General features: G+C 40.9%; 1 protein-coding gene across 2 annotated transcripts in view; it reads right to left on the bottom strand.

The window, feature by feature from the left end:
- Positions 1-27,350, bottom strand: part of arid1b (AT-rich interactive domain 1B) — a 130,434-nt gene that overhangs the window by 57,425 nt on the left and 45,659 nt on the right. For both annotated transcript variants that reach the window (XM_049740558.2, XM_049740559.1), the window contains one exon: positions 21,545-21,652. In XM_049740558.2, the coding sequence (XP_049596515.1) occupies positions 21,545-21,652 (108 nt within the window). The remainder of the gene's footprint in view (positions 1-21,544; positions 21,653-27,350) is intronic.

Below are 27,350 nucleotides of genomic sequence, written 5' to 3' on the forward strand. Positions count from 1 at the left end.
TCCCACAGTATTTGGATAAACACACACTTTCTTGAGTCTTTTCTTTTGGCATCAAAATGAAAGCTAAAGCCAAACTGTGAGTGCATAACTTCCCATTTAGGCCTATAATACGACTTCTTTTCCCCTTATGAGAGCAGAGTAGCAAGGATAGTGCACCAAGAAAAACCAGAGAATTAAATATTTGTGCGTACGTGCATCTGAGAGAGAGAGAGACCAAGAACACAGAGTAAAAATGGTAAGATGTGACGGGCTGGCTGGCATTCAAGGCCTGCTTTGCAGCCAGAGAGCTGAAATATGTGTGTGTTTCTGTAGCTGCACTGCCCAGTGTGTGTGTGTGTGTCTCCGGTGCGTGCGCACATACACCTATACGCTCCTCAAAACGAAATGGAGAGATCCAGCACTTCAGCAATGACAAGTAGGTAAACAGAATCATCCATGCGGGAACAAAAGAGACAGAGATTGAGCGCTAAAGTCGGAAGATGAAAAAACTAGCAGAAAGGTGGGGAGGAGGAAGTGGAAGGAAGGGAAGAAACGTGACACTGTCCTTCCTTGCTTCAACCTCATATTCGTGAAATCACTTCATGTATCTACCTGCATTGATGCTATTGTTTACGCCGCCATTAAGGCACACACCAGCACAGTTAATAATCCGGGCACTCCAACTAAATCACTCCAGAGTAAGTAGTTCGTGTTCATGAATACTGACACGTACGTGTGCCGTTAATGCACGTTGACCAATGTGTATGTTGTGCTGGAATCTGTATGCATGTCATCTCGCTCCATTCCTTCTGCTGTTATTTCCTCTCCATACAGCTTTGGTGTGATGAAGTCCGTCACAGGGTCCCCGGCCCAATATCCAACGCCTAATAAACTAATACATCATTAATGAGGGTGGGCTAGAGGGAGGCAGGAGTGACTACAGTGCTCTTCTAGGGCAAGCTATTGCTGTGCAGCTCAATAGGGCTTTCTAACAAGGCGCTGTCCTTGAGAGAGGCTGCATACTAAAAACTTCTCCACCGGCCTCGGTGCCAAGCAAGGGGAATTCATAAACAGAGGACAGAAAGCAAAGCGGGAGGGGGTGGTAGAGGAGCGGAGAGGAGAAAGGCTTCTAGAAATGGGAAGAAGAAAGCAAGATGAATCATGTTGGCCTCTTATCTTACTTTGGGTCACATTGTGCCTCCATGATTGACTCGGAGTAACAGCACCTGATCAATAAGTAGTATAAAAGTTTGTCTGAATGGCTATTCCCGTCTGTGGCTGGGCTATTTCCGTTGGTGTGTTTCAAAAAGACAGATTAAGGGCATCGGAAGACACTTAACGTTTACTGCTAGCCTGAGGTGAGGCAAATTTTGCTGGTCCATCATCGTCAGGCCGTCAACTGTACCGTATTTTCCGGACTATAAGGCGCACCTTCAATGAATGGCCCATTTTAAAACTTTGTCCTTATATAAGGCGCACCGGACTATAAGGCTAATGCATCATGTCAGACTTTTTAATCCAAATCAAATCATTCTCCATTTTATCTTTTTATTTCAACTTCAGACACAACAAACTACTTTATAATTACAAAATAATGATCCATAGTTTTTTTTATTCATGATTCATAGTCTTCAGCGGGCCACTTATGATTGATTTCATGACACAAGGCCAGTTTAAATTTAGGAATTCGGTCCATATATAAGGCGCACCGGACTATAAGGCGCACTGTCGGCTTTTGAGAAAATTTTGGCTTTTTAGGTGCGCCTTATAGTCCAGAAAATACAGTCATTGTTTCAGAATTTCACATGAAAATCTGAGATTGCTGACGCAAACCCCAAACACCCATTTGAGGTGAAGAAAAATATGAAGCAGTTTCCTTAGACCCAGTAGCGGTATCCATTGAGGTCAAGATGTTATTCAGGATGAATGAACAAAGTTGTTACAGCTTATAATGTCATTTTGTGTACATTTAATGGCCTGTTTTTTGTCCATCTAGATTGTAAGCACACGGGGAGAAAGAGAAAAACAAAGCTTCCGGTCAATTGAATGCAAGCTTGTCGTCATAAACACACAAGCACACAATGAATACACACACACACCCAATTTGGACGCCTCTAAGCAAATACTGCCGCAGGCCTCATTTGAATAGCGATAATTGAAAATCAGGCTTGTTTATCAGGCTAAATAGAGTGACAGACACTCACAATAGGAGGCAGGGGTGCAAGCTTGGCGAGTATTAGCATAATGTTCACGGCTGAATGATTTCTAGGTCCATTAGGCCAGCGAAGGACATACGAGCGGTTCACTTTTTCATACTTCTGCTGGAGCTAAATGCTGAAATATGACTTCATCGCGAGTTACTATCAAATGATGTATTGACATTTCCATGGCGATGTGAGGTTGAGGCGTCAGATTGTGTTGAAATTAAAAATAAAAAGAGGAGAAAGAAAGCAGCCAAGAGATACAAATATGGGGATGTGCGTAGGGGGGGGGGGACTTGCAAATACTCAAGAGAGATCTGGGAGTCTGTCCAAGACTTTCATTATTTTTGATGCAAATGATCAGACCCCCATAATTAGGCCTCTCATACGAAACTCTCTCACCCTCACAGTCTCATTTCATCTTTTGATCAATGGAGCTCAGTATGGGGTGGAGAGAAACACTGCAGCCTTTCTCCACTGTCGGTTGGTCTCTGGGCCTCAAAAAAATGGCTCCTAGCCTGGTTATCACATCGAAGGGAATTTTTCTTTGACGCTTCAACTTAAAACTGTGTTTTCTGCTTTTAAAATGAGAATTGAAATGACAGTGTTGGTTGGACTAAATCATGAAAGACACACTCATTTAAACTGAAACAAATGATTGGGATTGGGTATTTTCTGTCACAATAAGATGAACGGAGTGGTAATTGACCGTTGGTTCGTCAACTATTCCTTTCCAATTTACATCCAACTACAGCGCTAGCAAATTTGATTACTAGTTCAGTCCATCAGCTTTAGCTTTTGCGGCAGCTGAAATGCAGCAAGGGATTCGAGCCAAAACCTAAATTGCATTAGGACAACTCTCAGAGGAGACAACACTTCTTTTGTCGTGCCAAATTAATGAACACCTAGCAAGAGATCAAATATGTAAGCGCCGACACAGAATTCTGCTGAATGATTGGCTTCCGGCCAATTCATACTCACATATAAACAGATTTATCTCAATGATATGATTTAACTTCTTGCCCTCAAGAAAATGCAGAGAGTCACTTTGTGATCTTTCCTTTGATTCAAAAGCAAAGCATTTCAGTTATACATGTTCCATTTTGCTTCATTTTTCAACATTCTATTAACTAAAAGAAGACCTTGAATATTCCTTTAGTTGTGTTCTTAATTCAGGGATGGCCTCCGGGTCAGGGGTGCACAAACCTTTGTAACCCAAGGTCGAGAGAACTTTTCAAGCAGCCAACTTCAACCAATGTCAACATCACACACCTTTTCCAGCCTGCAAAAATTAAACTTACTTTGCTATCTCTGATTCTCTCACACAGGCACACGCTTTATAAGACGCTCTTAATTCTAGCTTTGGTAGTGCCTCGGCCGCGAAACATATCCTCACAGAGAAGTGCAATAAAATAAAACACAAAGTGCAACACAACATTGAGCTTTCACTTACAATTGGTCTCTGGACTCCCAACATATGGCAACAGGGCACACTAGACAAACTGACGAGGGAATAATATGAAGACTGGAAGGTTAAAAAACACAACAGAGGACAATGACAGTAAGCCTGATAGGAAAAGGAAAGAAGACAGAATAGAGGAGGACAAGTACACGGGGTTGGAAGGAGAGCAGGAGAGGGCAATTTGGTTTCAGCGCTTCTCTAATCTAATCTGTGTAACTGTGACAGATTTGCAGTTGTCCACCAGGGCCACCGCACACTAGGGACGGAAGCAAAGTTTCTTGAGGCCTGAGGAGGAGTGAAGCGAGCGGGGCACAATAATCCCAAATTCTGCTCGAGAAGAGCGGGAGAAACAATCCCCAAAAGTAGAATGTTGGACACAGCCAACATTTAATCGGTTGCAATAAATCCTTTAAAGGTGTGTGTGAGCATTTTCTGGAAAAGAAGGAGTGGGGGTGGGGGGGAGGGCAATTCCAGAGAATACTACCACATCACTAGAAAATGCTGACTCCCTCTCTCAGCTATGTCGCAATGCTAAGGTGACTATTTGCTCTTTTCACACTCTGCTGTGGTCAAAAGGACTTGGAAGCAATGGGAATAGTCAGCTAAGTCATCCCAAATCCCGCTTTTACCGGACAGCAATAACCGGTGTGGTTGTAGTGCGGGCTGTGAGAGGCGAATAGCCTCTGAACTGACACGCATAAATCGTTACACAGAGCCACGGACTTGCATTTTCCATTAGCTTATTGATTTTAGGTTCACAAGGGTTTAGGGCAAGAAGTCTCAACAGGGGACGGCTCAGAAGGCAAGGTCACTGGTGCAATAAGTAAAAAAAATGAAAAGGAGCAGGATTGGGCTTTTATACAGTAGTATACTACAATACTTTAAATGTATAACTGGAATTATTTTGGGGTCAATAATTTTACTCTGGAAAAATAGCATACAGCAGCATTTTCTTAGCTTTACAAAGGCAGATGATTACCGTATTTTTAGGACTATAAGGCGCCCCTAAAAACCTAAAATGTTCTCAAAAGCCAACAGTGTGCCTTATAGTCCGGTGCGCCTTATATATGGACCAAATTCCTAAATTTAAACTGGCCCGAAGCATTGTGTCATGAAATCAATCATAAGTGGCCCGCTGAAGACTATGAATCATGAATGAAAAAGACTATGGGTCATTATTTTGTGATTATAAAGTAATTTGTTGCGTCTGAAGTTGAAATAAAAAAAGATAAAATGGAGAATGATTTGATTTGGATTAAAAATCTGACATGATGCATTAATGGTGGACCTTATAGTCTGGTGCGCCTTATATCAGGACAAAGTTTTAAAATGGGCCATTCGTTGAAAGTGCGCCTTATAGTCCGGTGCGCCTTATAGTGCGGAAAATACGCTAAGTTAACCATGACCTTGTGGATCCTCAATTATATCTTAGATTTCTTTTTGGTCTTTTTTTTTTCTACTATGATGTTAAGTAATGCTCTTTCTGACATCAAGGTGCCCCTTTGTAGAGCAAGTTCACATCTCAAATAAAACACTTTCTAATTCAGGGTTGACACGTGACAGCACTTTCTCTAAAGCAGCGCCCACAGGCAGACGTCCCTTACAGCCACTCGAGCAGCCTCACAATGCCTTCTCAATGTCACATCTCAGCGGCATTCAACCATTGAAGAGCAGAGACGCAGGCATTTAGTCATTTAGTGTGAATAATATGCGGATACACTCTCCAGTGTGTGCGCGTGGGGCATATTCAGTGTCAGAGTTGAGTGGGCATGCATCGTTCTGAGATAAGACCTGATATGGCCCCTCGGAGGGACAAGCAGCAAAGAACATCGAGGCACATACTTGTGAAGGGCTCGTTGACATACTCACTTGTTTTAAAATTCAGCAAAAGACATTAAATGGTATGCAAGTTGGTACATTTTAAAAAATGTTTTGATATACTTTTATATACTTGTGGTTCTGTGAGAATGCTATACGGCATCTCAAAAGGATTCATCTTCGTGTCCTTTCTCAACCTCCCAGGGTGAACGTGTCCCTGCTTTCACATTGTGGATGTGTTTGGCCCTCAGAGCTTTTTCTCCTTTGGATTTCTATCGGCGCATCTGAGTAGCTGCTGCTGTTAGCCAGACATGGAACACACACACACACACACACATGCATGAGGTACACGGATGCACAGGGGCAGGCTTAAAGAAAAGCAAAATAGAGAGAGGGAACGGGGACATGATTTCAAAAGCGCTGCAGTGAAATCCTCCAGAGTTGAGATCACAGACACACTAAAGAAAGAACGAGATGAAAGTACAGTCGGTGGCTTCTGTTGCTTTTTTAACACACAAAAAACATCATGCATTCATCATCATGCATTCATTTTTCGCAAAAGGTAAAAACCAGCAAGGCTATGTCTTCCCATTCCAAAATTCAGTTCAGTTAATTTTTTTTTCTTTCCCCGACTCGTCCCTCCTTGTGTTGGAAAATGGTTTAGTGCTTTTATCCCTAAAGACATTTTAATAATTCTCTCACTTGTTAGTCTCACTCACTTCTCTGAATGTTTTTCCCTTTTCATTCTCCATTCATTCTTGTCTTTTCTCCCACATCAGCCTTCGCCTATTATTTTTTTCTTTCTTTTTTGGCTGCTTTTACATCAATGCTTTGTCCTAACATCTCTTTCAATGCAAGGACACACGCTTTGGTTATTTGACGTGAGAAAAAGTTCATCTAGAAGAAATTAGACATACTGTATGCTGTAGAATTTAAACTGCATTTTCAAGACATCTGGTTGTCTTAAACAGGATTATATTGAATGCTGTTTCCTACAGTTTTGCAAAAGTCCAGTTTATTCTTGTTAATTCCTGTAAATTCCCACATCGTCCCATTAATTCCCCAAATTCCTATTCACACTTTGGACATTTCTGGGGTTTTACACAGCAGGTTAGAGTGTAAAAAAAATCTGTAATATTTTCTTCTGAAAAGGCCGAATTAAAAAAAAAAAAAAAAATCTCTTTTTAAATTGTCCAGGCTTACCAAATGTAGCAGGCGATTGTTTATCAAAACTAACAAGAGCATAGAAGACATCAATTGGTGAGAAATTCAAAAGCTTCATCTTGTTTACATATCTAAATCCTTTAGCAATGGCAGGAAATATAGCGTGTGTGTGCACGGTACTGCACGAACTCTTGGATGATATTTCCCTTCCAGCATTCCCAGAATACCAACATCTCCCTACACGGAACCTCTTTACAGGAGACCTATTTTCTATGAAGTCAATGCCGCCGCTTGTTCCAGCACTTTGGCTTCAAACAGCAATGTGCCTTTTGGGGCTACACGCATATCTGATCTCTTCCTCCCCTCCTCTCTTCCTATTGTTTCTGTTCTCGTTTTCAAGTCTTCCCAGGCGTCTCCACGTCTGTTTCCTTTTTGTTTTTTTTCCTTGCAAATGGAGACAGGTGGGAGCAAACAACCTGGCATTTTTTCCCCATTCTTTTTATCTCTTTTTCTTCCTTGTGGATGTTCTCTCTATTTTATGCGCGCCTTGAAACCGAGCAGTGGAAGGAAAGAAGCAAGTTTTCCTAAGCCGATCTATTAACATAAAACACATACATAATAACATCATGCAGTTAGCATGTCTGCCTTAACGTTCTAAGAATTGTCAATTGGATTTCAGTTGCCACCTTGCCATGCAGATTTAGCTTGTTGTCCTCGTCACCTTTGGCCATATCCAATTTAATCCTTCAAAAGTACAAATGAATCAATCCGGGGGGAAAAATACAGTTGGCGTGTGGTTAAGTAGCAAATTGACACCAAATAAAGGGAAATCAGTTTGGTATGGGATGACAAAGAGCCGAAGAGTCAGGCGAGCTCAATTTTAGCCTTTTCCAACATAGCAGAGAAAAAGAGATAACACAAACAGGAAGAGGATAAACGATCCAAACTCAGTAGGCTGAACACAGCTCACAGCACCCACTAACACACACCACTGAGCTGTGTGTGTTTGAACAAATGAGATGTCGTGGCACACACGTACTTTTCTCCCCTCAAATGTGTGTAAACGTGTGAGAAAGCTGGCGACAGCTTGCACGAAAATCCCCGCGTTTGTGATTGTGCTCGCGTTTGATCTTGGTATATTATGTAGTTGAGCTCGTGTGTGTACACAAATGACAAAATGTCAGTGCAGTGACACAACCGTCATCAAAGCTTGCCATCTATCCTAAAGACCATCTCGTGATATTCATAAAGAGCATAGCAGATAAGTCTTGTCATGTTAGCTCCACAATAAGACACACGTCTAACGTCAGCTTCTTTGTGTGTTTGTTTTAGACAGCGGCACGATGATCGTATATATGCCCCTGTTGTTCAAATTTCAGATCACAGCGATGTCAAAAGAACTGTGTGAACTCTGTGAAAACAGACACATACATAAAAGCATGTCAAACACACTTTAGAACCATGTGCCATCACAAAGAACACACACACACACACATGCACACACACTTATACAGAAAAAGGGCGTTCCTTCCATTCAGGTGAAACAGATTTGCTCCAGGTATTTGAGCTGTTGTAGCTCAGTCATGCAACAGCCTCCGTCTAATTACCTTTGGGACGTGAACATCACGGCATTGGCACAGCATGTGCGTGTGTGTGTGTGTGAGTGTGTGTGAGAGAGAGAGAGAGAGAGAGAGAGAGAGAGAGAGAGAGAGAGAGAGAGAGAGAGAGAGAGAGAGAAAGAGAGAGAAGAGGAATGTATCGTCTTGTAATGTAATTCACCTGCCGGCGCAGCAAACTTCTACTGCAGTTCAGAAGACGGAGAAACATTAATGAAAGCCTTGATCATTGTTGCACAATCTTCACTAGAGCTAAAGGCGAATGTACAGCGAGCATTTCTGAAGGTTGTTTCATGATCGTATCTCCATAAAAATACACAGTTTGTCCAATAGGTTGTCCCAGGTTGACAGATATTGCCACAAACAATTGTAAAACACCAGCACAAAGACGTCTATGTAAGGAAAAGAAATGCTTGCAGGCCACCGTATTATTAAAGTACATTTGTATGCATTGCCGGCTGTGTACGTATGCGTCTTGTTGGCTGTTCATAATGGCCCAGTACAATCAATAGCTTGTACTGCAGCACAGACCGATGAACAAAAGCACAAGTAGATCTAGTATTTGTATACAGAATGGAATATGAGAAGCCTCAACAGGTTCAGCATGAATAAGCCATGCATACGTTATTTTGTTATTGGCTTGATGGCTACGATGTGTTTTCGGCTTTGCTCTTTGTCTACAATCCACAGGAGCACTTGTACCACACAGGTAGACGTAATGATTCTCATTTTATTTTCAACTGGCTTTGGGAATCAATCTTTGCATGTTCCAAATGTTTTGTGCAAATTTCATTGAACATGAAACATCCAGACAGTTTTGTAATGTCAGTAGCTTAAGTGAGTTTTCTTCTATTGAACCTGCCACACTAGCTAGACTTTTAACTGCATTTCTCCTTGGTAAACAAGGTAAAGTGGGTCTGTTTAGACAAAAGCTGTCCAGCAGTGACTCAGAGTGAAGTTTTGAATTGCATCTGCTCTTCACCACACCGACGCAGACGAGCTCTCCAAACTCGCAAAAAGCTGACGCAATACCAATTTGTACACCTCCGGACAGACAGCATGATCATCGGGCAGCTGAGTAAACTGTGGTACCAAATACTAACGCACAAAGAATCAAAACTTGTTCCACATTCAAAATTCCAATTAACACAGATCAGGGGTGTCAAACATACAGCCCGTGTGCCAAAACCGGCCTGCTGGAATACTTAATCCGGCCCTGAAGATGAATGCAAACTGCATGTTTCTCTTAAAAAACAATTATTAATGTTTATGAAACAATAGCTTAGTAAGTATAAAGATTTTCTAAATGTATTTGTATTGCTTTGCATTAAAACCAAGGGGAAAACACCAATTTATTATTCATACTCATTTTGTGATGAATGTACTCGTCCCTCCGATCTCCACCAAGGTCAAAATGTCAACAGAAGAGATCACAATTAATCTGTTGTCAATTAAGACCGTAGTTAATTAATTATAATTCTGGGGGACAGTAATAATAATGAACATTTACTGTATCTTCACTGTTCCCTTTTCCTCACCGAAATCAAATGAGTTCCTCATTGGCCTATGTGGCACAATTCTTTTTAATGGAAACCAGTTACATGTTGCACAATCCCGACAATCGTCACAAGAAACCACATTGACGTTATTTTTGTGTTAAAATGACAGCTATTAAAAAGGTCATTAACGCAACAAGTGAGTGCTTTGCACAGTACTTTACTTGCTGTTTTATGCTAATACAGTCTCGTTAGAAAATACCAAAGCTTTCTTAAAGCTTATTTGTGACTGGGATGCTCGCAATTACAAACCATTCAGAAGTTACTTCATACGTGTAATCTTTTTAAAGACTTAGTCCACCCATTCGTGATAGGTGGCCCTGCCATGGCATTGCTGGCGGCCTGGAAGACCAACGTATAAACACATACACAATTTTTTTTCCCCAAACACACACACAAAAACGAGCCCAACATTCATTTGTTCGAGCCTTTGTTTTTTGCCTTTTCTCCTTTTCCCTGGCGGAGGTTCTGAAAGTGATTACCAATGCGGTCCACTTCATTAGCATGAGAACAAAAACAGTGCGGGAAACACATTATCACTTCACAAGGAGAGACAGAGAGCTGTCTGCCTGTTTGTTTATGTTGTCGCATTTGGACATTTTCTACCGCCACCGCTGCCACTGCTGCTGCCGTCCCGAGGGGATGGCGTTTGTGCAGGAGCGTGCGACTGAGGATGGAAGACAACACAGAAATAGAGGTTTAATACAGCATATGCAAAAACGGTGCTGTTTATTCTCGTTACTGCCTTATCGGATTATCATATTAGCGGCTTCGTTCTTAAGGGGTTTAAGTTTGCCGATAAGCACATCAAGAAAATAACACGCCAGGAATTTTGTGACTTTTGTCACACAGTCACTATAAAATTTGGTACACCTGAATGTCACGAGTCAGTTTTGAAGAGCAGAAAGATATTTTTGGGATTGAAATCTTATTATATCCAGCGATGAGTAAGAAATTAAAGGCAGAAGTAGAGACTGCCTAATATTTGAGTAACGTCCTCTGCTGTCCTGCAGACATTAAAGCAGTAATCCTTTTTCCAATCACAGGTGCAATTATTTCCCATAGCTGCGTTAATCTTCCTTCCATATTTTACGCAAATAAATTCAAATCACGTCACTTTGCAGGGGAATTTGTGTCTGGCCTTTTCATTGACTGCTTTGCGCTAATGATGTGCGTCATGTATGGGGATTTACAATGACACTATTTACATCTGTCAAAATGCTGACCGTTGCGACAGTAGCATTAGTATTATCTTTTGATACCAAGAGAAAATTGTATATCCCTTGGAAATTAGGAATGTGGCTGCAAAAAATGGACTAGTTAGTACATCACAGCATATTATAACAACCCTCAGATCCTATAAATTATGCTACTAAGGAATGTCATGAGCATTCTGCTTGTATGATATAATAAGATTGAATGTTTACTACCATAAATGTTGCATTACAGTGCAAAACTGAGCTTAAAAAATAAAGATAATCAAATTAATTAGAGGAAACAAAACAGAAATATCTTACTAATTGTAAGAAAAAATATCTGCCAATAGTAAAATCTGGCTTATTTTTTTTCTTAAAACAAATGAATAATCATGGATGAAAAAATCAATGTCTTTAAAATGAGTGTATAGTGTAGCTATAGAATTATTATTTAAAAAAAAAAAACATTTTAACATTAAAAAATGGTCAAAGGAGTCTAAATGCTCGAACATAAAAATTGCTTGGTAAAAAGAAATATTGTGACAGACAAAAAACAAGCATTTTTTCTTGAATTGTGCTCTTTCATTTTGGTTCAAATTTTGTTTTTGTAGTGCTTTCCTTGTCTAGCCTTTTCTTCAGTGGCCTTCCAAGGTACTTTTGAGGATTCTTCTCAGAACCACTAATGCAAACTCAAAAACCACCTGTGCACCTCTCTTTGTCTAGTGTTAGCTTGCAAGTAGGACAAAAATGAGACATTGGAAACACAAACTGAGTAATACCAGCCTGCAGATCTTCAAAAAACCTGTTTTGAACCACTTGACCCTGACTGGCTGACTGGTGCGTTTTCTGGTTGAATGGGAGTGGTAACAAAAAAATGAAAAAAACTCTGCTTAGCCAAGCCAAATGTACTTTAAGGGAAAATGACGTCTTTGAGTGGTTCGGACAGGAAAGTACAATGTAATGAGGTCAAAGGGAAAGATGGATGGAATCAGGGTGCAACTATGAGGTGGAAAAGCAAAGCAAATTGTCATCACACACTGGGGAAGTTGGCAAGGAAAAATGCATTTAATAGCTTTGTAATGGAACAACGGGGGCTGCACCTCTAAAATGTATCTACATATAAAATTCTATGCTTTGTCGACATTCTTAGACTCAAAGTTCATGTTTCAGAATATTCTGTTATAGAAAAATCACCATTCTCATGTGGTCTTCAAATAAAATAGGCGATGAGGTAAATGCCTTATGAATGATATGGAAATATGGAGAAACATAAATGGAGTGAGAGAATTAGTATAAGCTCAGCTGTCTCTTGACCAGGCAATACAGGGAGGCAAATTCCCTTTGAGTCCAAATATTTCTACTGCTAAGTTTTTGTGGGATGCGGTTAGAATGGCTGCAGTTTTTTATTGTGCTCAATAACACTACTATCACTCAAAGGATTCAAACTCAAAGAAAAAAAAAAGATGACTCATTTATGATGAGCTATTTACGTTGTCAAATCAATTACTGGCTTAAGAATTTTATTTTTCCTCCCCGATAATGACAGCAGACATTTTTTTTCCCCTAACAGAGATGTCATCAATTAAATGACAAAAAAACAAATTATAGTAAAGTCTACTATTTTATTTTGAGTGCTTACGACCAACAAGTGTCTTGATTTTTTCTTTCAGAAGCTCATACAGAACGCACCATCACACTCACAATCAATGTGCACTCAACTATTGCATCATAAGTAAGCACTAAAATTGCCAAACCTAAACTAGCACACGTGCATGAATGCCACATACACACGCTGCATCACTCCCTCATGTTCCTACATTTAAATTCCCCTTGTAGAAAATGGAGCTCTGATCAAAAGGATCCCATCTCTGTTCTTTTCCTTCCCCAGCAATTCCTCCTATCTTGAGAAGGATGTCAAAGGTCACCAAGCCCAAATGAGAACTCTTCAGTCTCTCTGACGCATCCCCACCTCAGGCACCTGCCCTCTCCATCACAATCAATTCATTTCTATCCTTCTCAAAGAAGAACTTTCCTATCCTTCGTTCTTTCCTGCGACTGACCTTGCCTCCCCTCTTCGCTGCCCCACGTTGCTTTTCATTGATGAGCGGCTTGATGGTGGAAGGACAAGTGCTCCTCCAAGCCAGGCGCTCCTCTTTGATGAGAATGGATGGAGGGGGGAGATGGGATGTTGGACGAGTACAGGAGCAGGTCTTTCTCCTTCTGTACCCTGTTCCATCTCAAACTATAGACAAACACACGCACACGTGCAGGTGCCTTGCTTTGAACTGAGTGCTGCAGTCTTTTCAAAGTAAAGGTAAAAAGACAAGGGTGGTGAGAAGAGAGAGGACACTTGGAGGTGAATTTGATTTCCACATTATTTTAACCAGCCCACTCATGCACACAAGTGCAAATTCAGCAAGAAAACCTCAAGCTTTCTTATGGCAGAAACCAAGTACACAGAAAAGGTTTGGTCATCACAAGAGGAAGGGGAAAATGAATGGAAATTTGCAGCTGTGCGCTTCAATTCTTGCTAAAATTTGTCCAAAAAGAATTAAATCTAGACCTCAATATATAACAGATTATCTATAATATCATTTCCCTTCTCACACTTTTATGTGAGTGTGTGTATGTGTTTGTAAAATAACTGGACTGTGAGCAAACACCATGCACGATATGTGTGTTTGTGTTTCCGTGCATTATAAAACATGCTTGAGCTTTCAGAGCAATCATGTCAAGTGCAAACCTGCCAGCGAGATGTATATTGATAAGGCCGAGAAGATATAACAAGGTAAGATGGGCCACTGCACATAAATAATCGGAGTCCCAATGGCTACTTCCACCAAGCATGTCATTGGCATGAACCTGCTGTAACAGGATGTAAATGTCAACTTGAGAGTATGAATACCTTGCACGAGTCAACAGTAACTAAAAAATTAAAAAAATTAAAATAAACATTGGTGGCTCATTAGAGGGCTAAACACCGCTTAAGCCTTGAGGGTGAAAAAGGATGAGAATCAGGAAAGATGAGACAGAAACAACAAACAACAAATCTTATTGGCTATAACTCAATTCCGAGACAGCTTTCACCATCTCTTGTTTTGATTTTTTCATCCTGACGTCTGGTCACCCCCCCCCCCAAACCAATAAGCCGTGATGTGGCAACAACGTGGCTGCTAATGGATCTGACACATTAGGGTGAAACGCAAGCCATTAGGACAAATGCTATGCAAAGTAACAACAAGCAAATTAACCCGTATGAGAATACAAAAGCTTTGTGCTTTGTATGTTGAAGTGCAAAATGATTAAATGGTGTAAATATAGAAGAATATAATTTACACTTTCTGTCAAAACAGTTGTTTGTGATGACACAATAAATAAGAGAAGTAGAATATTACAAATATCACTCAGTGTAATGAATGTTTTTGAATGTATATATATATTTATTTATTAAGATTTATCATTCAGCCAAGTCTGACAGATGGCCGCACACCTCATGGAGAGCAATGACACCGCAAAAACGGGCCATTAGTGACATCACCGACTATGACCATGTACGCAAGTGTTTGTGACCACACTTACTGGACAGGCAAGTATGACTGTGTGACCAAAGCAAATGTTACTCAAGCGCCACGTTGGTCCCACCGGATAGTCAGTAGTTCAGTGGCAAGCCCTGTTAGTAATCAGGCTGGCAGGTCAGTAACAGGCGGTAATGGACTGGACAGTCATCAAAGCATGGCTGACTGCCACCAAGAGAAAAGCCATCCAGATTCCAATGCTTGTGCTCAAGTAGAAAAGTACAAATAAAGATGAATTTTTTCCGTCAATTGTATATGCAATATCCAAGACGGACGTGCTATAATTCATTTAATAGTAAAAATAGTTTAATTGATTGCGCATAATGGCTACATCTTTATATTGTATTTATTTTTTTTAATCAATTTTGCACTGTGATATGTACTCCTACTAATCCAGCTAATCTACCCAGTTCTATTTGGCCTCTCTCCAATACCATGAAAATATTCTGAGATCTCAGTGGAGTATTAGCAGGCCAAACAAGCCCACCATAGCTATCTCCAATTTGTGCAATTTTGCATCTATGTGTGCAATTTCACTTGCGTTTTGCCTGTGAGCACAGTATGCAGCCAGCTAAACCTTCTCAAAGATAATGAGCGAGCGAGAGAAAAAAAAAAAAACTTTATCTTAATCTTTAAAAGGCCCGATGTGAAGCTGGAATCCAGCTGTGAACTGGGTCGTGAGTGAGTAAGGTGTTTGTGAATGCATTTCAGCATAGATTCATGTGTGTGTGTGTCTGAAGGAGTTTGAAGTGCACACACATTTTTTATGACAGTAGATTAATAGCAGCACTGTATAGTGCCATCAGGACTCATCACAGTGTGGATCATGCATAATAAACCTCCCGTGTAGTGCACACGCAGGCATGCACGCACGCACACACTCTCACTATAGCAACGCTAGTCTGGTTGCTGCCCTTAACTTCAAAGTTAGACATCATTTCAGCCTCCTAGCAGCCAGAGGGAGCCAATGCTGATGACAGCAGCGTTCCTCCTCTAAATGACTGCTTCCTCCATCCAACGCCTCGACATTCATTAACTGTTCTCCTTCAGTCCTCAGTAGGCTTTTTCCTCCATTTTAGCCAATGCGTTGGGATGCCAAGCATCCAGAATCAGACAATAAAAATAAACCCAGGAAGAGAGGGAGTGAGAGAAAGGAGCAGAGGAAGCAGTGAAGGAGAGGTCACGAAACAGAGCAGATATGAATAAAAACGGGGAGGTGTAGCTTATCTTTGCTATTATTTTCCAATGTTTCATGATGTCACTAAAATGGAAAAAATTGGAGAAAATGCTATGAGGGAAAGAAAACCAAGCTTCCAATACTTCCATTTGTGCATGCACACATACGCACACACGCACAAAGTGATTTACTAATGGCTACTTCACATGTCCGACTATTAATGAAAATAAAATGGATGTTTCTAATCTTCTGCTCAAAGTGGCTAAATAACACTTGAAACCATTTTAACTGCAAATTTAAAAATTAATGTAGTAATGACAGAAAATCACTATTCATAAAAGAAAGCTTAGAGCCAAAGGATAGATCAGCCCTTTTAAGTGTTGCTGAATATGAAATCTACATATCAAGTATTTGCAATTGGGGTGCAGAATAATACGGTTTCATTTTCTTTTAGAAAGGCAAAAAATGTGTCCATTATGAACAAAATGATCTAAGATGTTGAGTAACTTAAAAAACATTTCAAGTCATATTAATTTCTTCTTAATATTAGTACACACTGTACTAAATTGCCCTGTTTGTATGCTTACCGTATTTTCCGCACTATAAGGCACACCTAAAACCCTCCAATTTTCTCAAAAGCCGACAGTGCGCCTTATAATCAGGTGCGCCTTATATATGGACCAATATTGACCCATTACAGCAGGCGTTTCCAAAGTCCGGCCCGCGGGCCAAATATATATATCTTATATATAGACAAAGTTTTAAAATGGGCCATTCATTGAAGGTGCACCTTGTAATCCGGTGCGCCTTGAATATGGACAAAGTTTTAAAATAGGCCATTCATTGAAGGTGCGTCTTATAATCCGGTGCGCCTTATAGTGCGGAAAATACGGTACATTATAGCTACAAAGTAGAAACAACCCTTCTCGTAGAAACAGAAGACTCGAAGAAAAGTGATTTTTTTTTGTTTTAAGGATCCATTCAGGGGACATTTATTTTTTTTGTCAGTCTGCTTTCTTTTATTCCTCCTCTTCTCCTTCCTCCCCTGTAGCGGATGGAGAGGCGCCAGTGGAACCAAACTAGTGTTTTCTTAACCAAGTTCATCCCTCTCCATTTCCCCTCAGTCTCAAATCATAAAGTCTGTCACATACTGGAGCTAATGCAAAAGCAGACACACACAGACACAAACACACATTTATCCACCAGCTGGTCTTTCAGGGGGTAGTTTGGTAAAACACATGACCTCCCACGTCTCCCTGCTACTGCTGCTCAGCCTAGTGTTACCCGCTTGCTTTAACAACCTACACTGGCCAGCAGAGCTCCCACTAGGTAGAAGCATGTCTATCCATCAAGATACAACTAAAAGCCTTCAGAAAAGAAAATATTTTACCCCATTGGGATATTTTCTTTTAGTGTGTCTCTCCTCCACAGGAGCGCAGTGTCAGCGGTGGGTTTGCACAGGGAGGCATTCGGCATTAACACTGAAGTCTAAAGGCCCAACTAATGGCTCGTTTCTTTTCAACTTTTCTTCATTTCAAACCTGACTTGTATCATGTATCAGTAAAAGATACAAGCGTGGATTCGAACTGCTGGTGACTCTAATTAGACTCCAGAAGGGATGCTGATGGCACAGCAAACATTTTCACCTCAGATCATTTCTGCTTCCTGCGCAGCTATAATTCCAAGCCGTGGGGGGACACATGGTACGCCCATGCAAAAACACGTGTTCACTACTCTTGAAGATGGAGGAAAAAAATTGTTCACATGAAACTGCGTGTGCGGTAAATGATTCATGAGGACAGAAGAAAACAAGCCGGCGTGCAACTAGACGGTTTGCATTTTCTATGAAGCTACTTCTTCTGACCGGCGGAGTCATAATAGCCGGGTGATAAAAAAAAAAAAAGTATTTGTGATGGTATAATTGTAAGAAGTGAAGATTTTTTTTTTCAATGTGCATAGTTGTAAGAAATAAAGATTTTTTTTCAATGTGCTCTGTAATGCACTTTACAGAAGCAATTGTGTGTATTTATTTAAAAAAATACGACACCTGCTTTTCCAAAGGATTTTAAGAAATACACACGCTTGGTTTTCACCTCTCTAAAAATGGGTCTGGACTTTCTTCCCATGAGAAAATGTGGGTCTTGAGTTATCGAATCCAAATAATAACACTGCAATTCTAAAAATCAGCAACTAACTAACTATAAGGAACACCGAATTGCAAGTTGCTTCTGGTTCTGTGGTTTGACCGTGAGAATTCCTCTCCATGTGAAAGTGGCTTCAGATTAGCGCTCCTATTCTCGGACACGAGACGTGTTGGTGACGGCGGTGGCCGGGAGCTGCTGTGGCCTTCGGCGCTGCTGCACCTTCTAAGAATAGGCGGCAGCATTCAGGGCACATTTTGTCTCTGTGTCGGCCCAACTCCCATTCTCCTTCACATGCCCTACCTCCATAAAAACGGATAAAAGAAACATCTCGCACTGCAGTTATTCCGATATGAGAAATGCAGTGGGAGACTTTGTCAGTGTCGTTCCTCTGTACCTTCGTTTCCTTTCTCCCCTTCATGCACTCCCCCAGTGTGAGTTAATATGGAGGCTGAATGTAACCCTGCTGGATGACATTACTGTGTGCTGCCTGCTGGCCTGTCTGGGGATTCTAAAATAAAACACAGCAGTGTGTCTGAGCCAGTCAGGGCACATACTGGCGAGGCAAACTGAAACGCTCCGACAGAGCATGCGCGCATTCGACACACTCCTGTGTGCGTGTGAAGCCGACACAACGTGCATCAATGCACTTATGCATGTTTATGTGCCAAGATGTGTGTGCGTGTCTTGTGATTGAGGTGTGAGAGAAAGAGAAAGAGGAGAGTGAGGAGGTTAGCCGGCCTCTCCAGCTGTGTCCTGTCAATCATTCATGACCTAACACTCAGAGCAGGGCTGGATGCTAGCGGAAGCGACAGTTAGTATTTGACAACTTCCTTTAAGTCAAGTGGGGCAAATGAGCTCAAAAAGACATACAGGAATATTTAATTTAGATTTTGAGTGGAAAAACATGCAACCGCCAGAACCCCATGGCCTGTAGCAGCATCCCCATCACCTCACACAAGTGACAAAAAGATAACCACGTTTCACTTCAACGCTTCACACACTTTCTCCTTATTTGCTTCCTCGTCCTGTTCTTGCCTCCCATCCTCCCTCACCGCCTTTCCACATGGCTGGCCTTCCACTCCCATGTCTCGGAGCACAGGAGGCGGCGCGGCAGCTTGGCAGGCTGTCAGGGGAGCGCTGGAGAGCTGGGAACATGTAGTGACTGGAACAAGGGTGCGTGCGTGTGTGTGCGTGTTGGGTTCCTCCCATGAACTGATTTTGCAATGCAAGAACTATTACCATCTTGCAACTTGAGGCCAGACACAGAGATCTCGCATTTGTTCAATTTCCAGTAACAGTCATAACAGTGAGCAAACACAGCAGGAAATAGCAGAGCAGGTCCGCTACTGGCCCAATATTGGGGAGGCACTGTGAAAATGGAGCAATTGCCGTTAAATAAAATCCAACTGTCACACATTCTAGTTGTGCAGTAAAACAAAGGTCGAGGTACTCCAAAACTGATGTTGTCGCAGTAAACTGCAACCAGTGCCACGGATGCGACATCAGGATTTTTTTTGTCATATCCACTCAGTGCGTTTGGTATTTTGTGCGTGCTCTTTCGATGCCACCACAGAAGGGCAATTGTAATGATAAATTTCTTTTTTTTTTTTTTTGTGAGAAAACCAATTTTGAAATACGGCCTGCAGAGGAATGACTGGTCGAGTTTTTTAGAATCAACTCTAAGTGAAAAGACCTTTTTCATTTCCAACCAAATGCGTCCAAATTTGAACAAATACAGCTATTCAAAACAGATTTCACCAAACCAACACACTGAAAGTGCACAAAAAAAAAATGCATGACTCCAAGAGATGATTGCAGTCAAGAGTGTCTTTGTAACCTTTGTAAATGTTTTTGGAACTCTGTGAACTTCCAGAAAAAGCCCGATACTTTGGGGCAAATTGCAAAAGACATGCTGGTGCCAGTTAAAAAAAAAAAAAAAAAAACGACAGTAAAACTTTCCTAAACAGATGTTCTTCTCAGTGGCTCTTCTATGCTGCAGGATTTCTAAACTCAAATGTATTACTTTGACAATATGTACAGTATATTAGCTTAGTTGTACTTAGTAAAATCAGGAAATTTCCGATGTTATATGTTAAATGAATTTATAAATCATAACCAACCCACAAATTCTTTACTCCGACTGTAAAAAATGGTAAGTGGGTCATTATCATTAACAGCATGGACACTGTACAATGAGATGGAATTTGAGATAGCTCAAGCACAACAACTATTTAAGACCCATGGGACGCTGTGACTTGCATTCATATTAAGTCACCAAAGTTCCTTTTAGTCTCTCTTCAAAAATACCGCCACATCACACAGCAGACACATCCCAAAACAACAACATGACACTTTGCCGACCTGCTCTCCCTCCCACCTGCCAGAGAAAGAGGAAGAAGAGATGACAGCAGCTTTAGATCTGACATCAAACGTGAGCGAGAGTGGGAGAGAAACAGCTATGAGTAAAAAAAAAAAAAAAAAAAAGGTTGTAAATGCACCATGACAGCCCGCTGAAGAACATAGCGATGTCAAGCAAATTTGTTCTTTCTCTGTTTCCAGCAAAGTTTGGTTCAGCATGTAATTGTTTCCATCATCAAGTTGGGAAATATTCCAAAATAAATGTCTGCGTAAACGGGGAACACATATTCAGTGAACCTCTGCTTATCGTAGGGGATCCGTTCCAGATCCATCTGTAGCAGCAATTCAGTTTTTCAGAGTTGTAGCCATCCCATACACTCAGAGAATATTGTGATAGCTATTAAAAAGCCCCGCCCCTTGACTTCGGTGATGCTCTTGCTCGGAATTCACTCTGATACATCAAGGTCATTTATCAGGGAAAAGTGGAGTTGCTTTTATGATGTGACTTTAGAAAGAAAACCAGAGTGGAAAGTAAAAAACAGATGACAAAATGTGTGATATGAGGTCAGAGGTGAGTTTTAAGAAAGCTCGTGTTCTTAATGGAATGTAGCTCGAAAATACAGACAGAAGCCACATTTTCCGACATCCTCCTTCTAATTTAAGTCCTTATCTGCATTCCACATTTATTGTATTCTCTCCATGTGAGTGCAAGCAAGATCAAATTCAAACGTCCTGAGTTAATTTATAAAAAGTTTAAACCACCCATGTCATGCTTTTCATATTCTCTCCAGCAAATTCTGGTAGTTGTTTAATTCCATTCTTTAGAATGCAGAAGAGCCATGTGAGAACTGAACTGATTAGTTCCGGCAAAAAATAAAAAAACAATCAAAGCAACTCAAACTAATAGACCATCCCGGCCTGACCAATTTTTTTCTCAATGACTCCCGCAGGCAGCCCGTTTAACAAGTTTGAGCGAGCCCAAATGCCAAGAGGCAGTGCGCGTGGGTTTCCATGCGTGACTCTGCGCTTCAGCACGAGAGCTTGTGATCGTACATATGCTTCTGCCTGTGGGTTGTGCAACTTCCAGACAGAGTGCGTGATGCTTTGACCACAGATGAATCCGCCACCCTCGCTATTGACCATAGGCAAAACACAAATACGAGCCCGGAGGTAAACAGATGCATTTGATTGGACAAGAACTCAGAAGTGAACAAACGCTGAAAGTCCTGTTTCTCTCAACAGGACTGTCACAAACCCACACACACAAACTCAAGATATTTTCAAGCTGTGGAACTCACCGGCAGACTCGAAGGGCGGTCCTGGGTGGAAACACCATCCTCATTGTTGCTCTTCCCAGAATTGGCTGGGCCTGGACCTCTGGTGCTATAATTCTCTTGCTGTGACTCCTTAAAAGAAAGAGATTTGGAAAACATGAATAAGTTAAAGGGTGTCAAGTCGATTCAAATTTTTTAAGCGTTAGTATTCATATGATTTTTAGCTCCGGCTAATTTCGACTGGTTTTATACTGGGATGTTTGTATATATGTCTATATCTTTAGTGCTCATCAAACTGGTACTGTCCTGTCTAAATAAATAAATAAAATAAAATAAATCAAATTATTTCAGTAGTTAACTCACAGTTGTGTACATGTTAAAAATGCACAACTGATAATATTATTATCATTATACCAATGATACTGAATAAAAATACTGAAACAAAGTGGTTTTATACTGGGATGTTTGTATATATGTCTATATCTTTAGTGTTCATCAAACTGGTACTGTCCTGTCTAAATAAATAAATAAAATAAAATAAATCAAATTATTTCAGTAGTTAACTCACAGTTGTGTACATGTTAAAAATGCACAAGTGATAATATTATTATCATTATACCAATGATAGTGTATAAAAATACTGAAACAAAATGAAAAATTGGATTTGGAATATATTTGACTCCACACAGCAATATTATTCCTATTACACCCAGTATGACATTTAGTAGTCTTTATCCACAATCACAGTGCTTGACTTCTTCAGCATTCACATAACAAATCCCAAGCAAGGGCCTGCAATGATGAAAAGAATGCACATCCTCAAACACAGATAGAGTGCATGCAGGGCCATGACATCAGCAGCCCATCAACACACCGCACCCCCAAAATCATTCATGCCTGAACCGCTCCAAACACAGTCACGCACAAACACACATGCATTCAATGCTATTGTTCATTTTCTTTCCTTCTGTAATCACAAGCCTATCTAGTGTAATGCAATTTTCTCTCCATTGTCAGAGGTATTGCCCCCACCCCTTCCCTATCTCAGTCTCTCGCTTCATATCAGCGTCTCCTTCCCTCTCTTTCTTCGCTTTATTCACTACTGAGGTCCTTCCTCCAACATGTTAAGCGTCAGCAGCACAATGCCACCTTGTTATGGAGCTCTGAGTGGAAGGATTAGTGATAACTGATAGGCACACATACAAAGTTTGGCAGGCGCCGCACGTCATACATACATGCACATCTATGCGCCACACGTCTTCATTTTTTGACTTTTAAAATCAGTTCTCCCCTCGCCGTACACCTTATCTGTTGTGTGATTAGACTGCAGTATTTGGGCAATACTCCCGGCAGCTCTAGTGGATATCATGTTGCAGCAGGAGATTACCCCTCACAGCCAGATACTTGGAGTGAATCTATTATTAACAAATTAAAAGTGTAGTCATTTGTGGAGCAGAGGTGAATTACTCTTGTGCAGAACTTAAACCGGATTGCATGTGAAATATGCTATCAAGTTAATATTCTTGCCACTTTTTCCGCTAAAGTTTTAGCGCATGTGCAGTTTGCGAGCTCCCCTAACAACTGCACGCACGTAGAGACAAAAGTTAATGTATTCACTCATTCATTATTAAGAGAAGGTAATGTAATGACCTTAAAAGCCCCAGAGTAGTTCCTGGAAATCCACATTTCAATTATCGGCCAATTAAACCCCAGAAGCAGTAACAAGGTGGCATTTTTATCACTTGAAACTTGCAGCCATGCTGTTGATTGGTCCCTTGAACCCATGGCACCAGCATTTTTGGAATAATTAAATAATAATAAGAATAATATTTATCTTTATATATTTATAATATTTATCTTCCCTTGAACCCATGGCCTTGAACCCAGCCTTCTAAGTTTTGACTTCCATGCCTAAAGATTTTAATTCTGTACCCGGCTGCATTTTGACAGCATCGGGAAAAACTGTCCAGTATCTTGTTTAATGACACTTTTGACAAAACTGAAAAGTATGGATCCAACAGTAGAAAAACAATAGCTTTGTTTGAAACCAAAACATCTTTGCCACATGAAAAATAAAACTAAATTAAAGCTAGTAGAAGGTTACTATTTAAAGGGATGTACTCAAAATTACCTTTCACGGATGGGAAAAAAAAATGCAATGAACAGACAACCGAATGGAAAACACACAAAGTGTCAGCTGAAACAAGTCCAATATTTACTCAGGCATATAAAGTCTGTGTGTGTGTGCGTGTGCGTGTATGGATGCTCGAGGGGATTTCTGTTTTAAGTGGGTCAAAGTGGGGTTAGCCTCGTACTACTGTTTACACTTGTGTTCTTACATCATTGCTGTCAACTGTAAAGAGAGAGCGGGTGAAAGAGACAGAGAGAGAGAAGGGGCGGTAGGCGGAGGGCGAGATGGGAAAACGTAAGGTGACACTGCGGCTGCATAGAAAGGGGAAGAGCAAGAAGATGAAGAGAGGAGCGCTGATTAAAAGAAAAAAAAGTCGTAAAACATCAGAGGCAATGAAGGAGTGCTGCGAGTGCATCCTTTCATTTGAGCCCCCCCCCCCCCCCCCCCCCCCCCTACTCCATTGTCTCAAAATCCCATTTCCCAGCTAATTTAGAAGCTTCTAAAATACACTCCGCCGCTCCATACCTTAAGCCTAAGGCCACGGCTAATCCTGTCTCCGCACACACTTTTTGCGCAAGCGTGCACACTCATTCATCCTCGGTGCTTTTCAAAAGACTTCATCTTGGCGTAGTGGAAACGAATGAAGGATATTGAAAGCAAGCGTTTGAAGTACATGAGGGAATGCAGAGGAATCAAACTGTGAGTTAAATGCTATTAGACAGCTGTGTGCAGAGCCAGTGTAATATTAGATTTGATTGAATAGATGACTACTGAATGTGGTGTAATATATAGAGCCGGGAGAGGCTTTATGCAACCGTAAATCAATAATGCAGCATTGCGTTAATCTCAGTCACAGGAAGACGGCGAATGAGATGCTCAGAAATGCTGCACGCTGACACTTGTTTGGAATATGAGGCCTGCTTGTTCCAGCTTTCAAATGCCGCTTGTATGCTAGCGTGATGTTCGCCTTTGTTAATCCCAAAATGAAAATGTTCATTTCCTAAAGGGTGGGGTCAAAGGCGTCCTCCCCGAAACTGTCTGATATTCAAACGACGTGTTATTTAAAAGGGATCGCTGATCCAAAAAGTGATCCAACCATCACATAGCGACAGTTTCTTTTTTTCGCTGTTTGACATTTTTCAACTCTCACATCATTTAAGAAATGCACTTGGCCTTTTTGACTGCTGAATTTTGAACTCTGCATTTAAGGAAGAGGCGAAGGTGAACGGTTGCTTCCTTTTCAATCGGCACGGCTGCCTGTCTCGATGAACAGAATTCAAGATAAGAGAAAAGAAGAAAAAAAAACATTACCTAGGCATGACAGAGCCACCATCCTACAAAACAACTAGCAAATTTGCTATTTTAAATTAAGATCTACTTGCAATACATCTGCCTCAATCCCTTTCTTTACAAATGAATATTAATCTAATGGAATATATTAGGGCGGCTCGGTGGCGCACTGGGTAGCACGTCCGCCTCACAGTTAGGAGGGTGCGGGTTCGATTCCACCTCCGGCCCTCCCTGTGCGGAGTTTGCATGTTCTCCCCGAGCCCGCGTGGGTTTTCTCCGGGCACTCCGGTTTCCTCCCACATCCCAAAAACATGCTTGGTAGGCCGATTGATCACTCCAAATTGTCCCTAGGTGTGAGTGCGAGTGCGAATGGTCGTTTGTCTCTGTGTGCCCTGCGATTGGCTGGCAACCGGTTCAGGGTGTCCCCCGCCTACTGCCCGATGACGGCTGGGATAGGCTCCAGCACGCCCGCGACCCCCGTGGGGACTAAGCGGTTCAGAAAATGGATGGATGGATGGATGGAATATATTAAATATGAATAACCCTTTATTGTATTGTAATGACGTTTAGAGACCATGGGGGAAGAACTAGAAATGTTTTTTATACTTACGCCTACATCTTTGAACATAAAAACTGTCCAGTATGATTTATTTATTCATCATCACTTTTTGATCTATTTTATATGTTTATACACTTTTTCGTCAAGTCAATTTTCATTCAACTTTGTGGCGTGCTGGGCGTGGCCAAGAGAAAAACCACTATAGCTTACTGCAAACACAATATAGTTTTTATTTTATTTTATTATTTTTTTAAATAACATTCTTCACTTTCCAATTAAGAGTTAAAAATATCAATGGGGGTCAGGTTTTTGGTGGGTTTTTCAAAATAAATATTTTGATCCAATCCAGAAAGTGCCATTCGCTTATTTTACCATCAACATCTGTCTGTTTTTCTCTCCACAAATAATTCTCTCCCCCTTGTGCCACAGCTCCCTTCATCAGTACAGCTTCCACCCACTTCCTCTTTGTGTCTTCCTCCCCCTCAAGCCTCATGACTACCAAATGAATTAGTCGTCCCTGTTGTTGCACAGCACCTTGGAAGATGCACATCTCACAAAATCTGACACTAATTCCATTAATATTCATTAAACATTAAGCTTAATTGCGTGTCTTTGGGAGAGAGGCCCCAACTCACAAAGCGAGAGAGGGAACATAAACACACAGGAAGATACAAGTCAGTCATTCTGTAGATGCACGTATGCACCATTTGGCAAAATCATGACACGCGTGCACACATGAACACACAACAACCATATAAATACATGTCCATGATAATTACACTGACCCAACCATAATTGAAGCACTGACTTGGACCTGGACAGTGTTGCAAAAAATATGAAGAATCATGGTGTGGTTAACACACTTTTCTTTCATGTTTTGTGTGATGGTTTGTTATTTTACCAAAGCAACCCATATTTTACATACTGATTATTTTGAATACAATGCTAATACATAACAGAGCAGATCTACTTTCATGTGCGGTGACCGCTTTTTAAAAAGCAGTGTTGGAGTTCATGCAAATGATGGCCATTCATGCCAGGCTGGAGACTATTATTATCATCACGGCAAAGGTGACCATTAAAAGTGGAAATGGCCATGGAACCGCCTGTGTATATCTGTGTGTGTCTATCTTAATGGGTCCATTTGAAACATGGTCTGTTCCACTTCTGAGTGTGTGTGTCCTTCAAACCGATTCAAATGCAGCAATTCACCACACCTTTGCACAAGAAGCCACAGGGCACAAATACTGCACTGTATAGCCACGTACAAGCAAGCATTTCCTTCTGCCTATATAAACAGATAAAACCAAGTTTAAACACACACACACAAGGACACACTGTATGTGCGCGCCAATCTTCCCCTTCAGATGATGTCAGATATACTGACAAGGTTCAGAGATGACAATCCCTATCGTCACCTTTCAGGAAAATTGTGAATATTTTGTCAGGAATATTTAGATTGTGTCGAGAAGGCTTGTGCTTCAGTGCGGAAAACAAAACACACCACCGGAAACCACACTGATATTTATAACATCGAGTTAATAAATTAACTTATTATGTATGACCTACATTCCAACTCAATTTTAGCAAAGTAATGCTGTACAAAATTAGATATTACATTAATTTAATGGCAATTTTATCTCATCTTTTCACCATTGTGAAAATACATATTTTATAAATGCAAAAAATAAAATAAAATACACCTCTCCTGAACAGTCTCAACTCATCCGTAAGAGCAGAACATAAGGAAACAGCCCATAACAAAATACGCCAAAATCGAGACACTTGGCAGCTCTAAAGTTGTGGGATAAAATATTACAATGTAGATTTTTCAATCAGTACCAATGCAC

The sequence above is a fragment of the Syngnathus scovelli genome, chromosome 14 (assembly GCF_024217435.2).
Source record: "Syngnathus scovelli strain Florida chromosome 14, RoL_Ssco_1.2, whole genome shotgun sequence".
Taxonomy (NCBI): domain Eukaryota; kingdom Metazoa; phylum Chordata; class Actinopteri; order Syngnathiformes; family Syngnathidae; genus Syngnathus; species Syngnathus scovelli.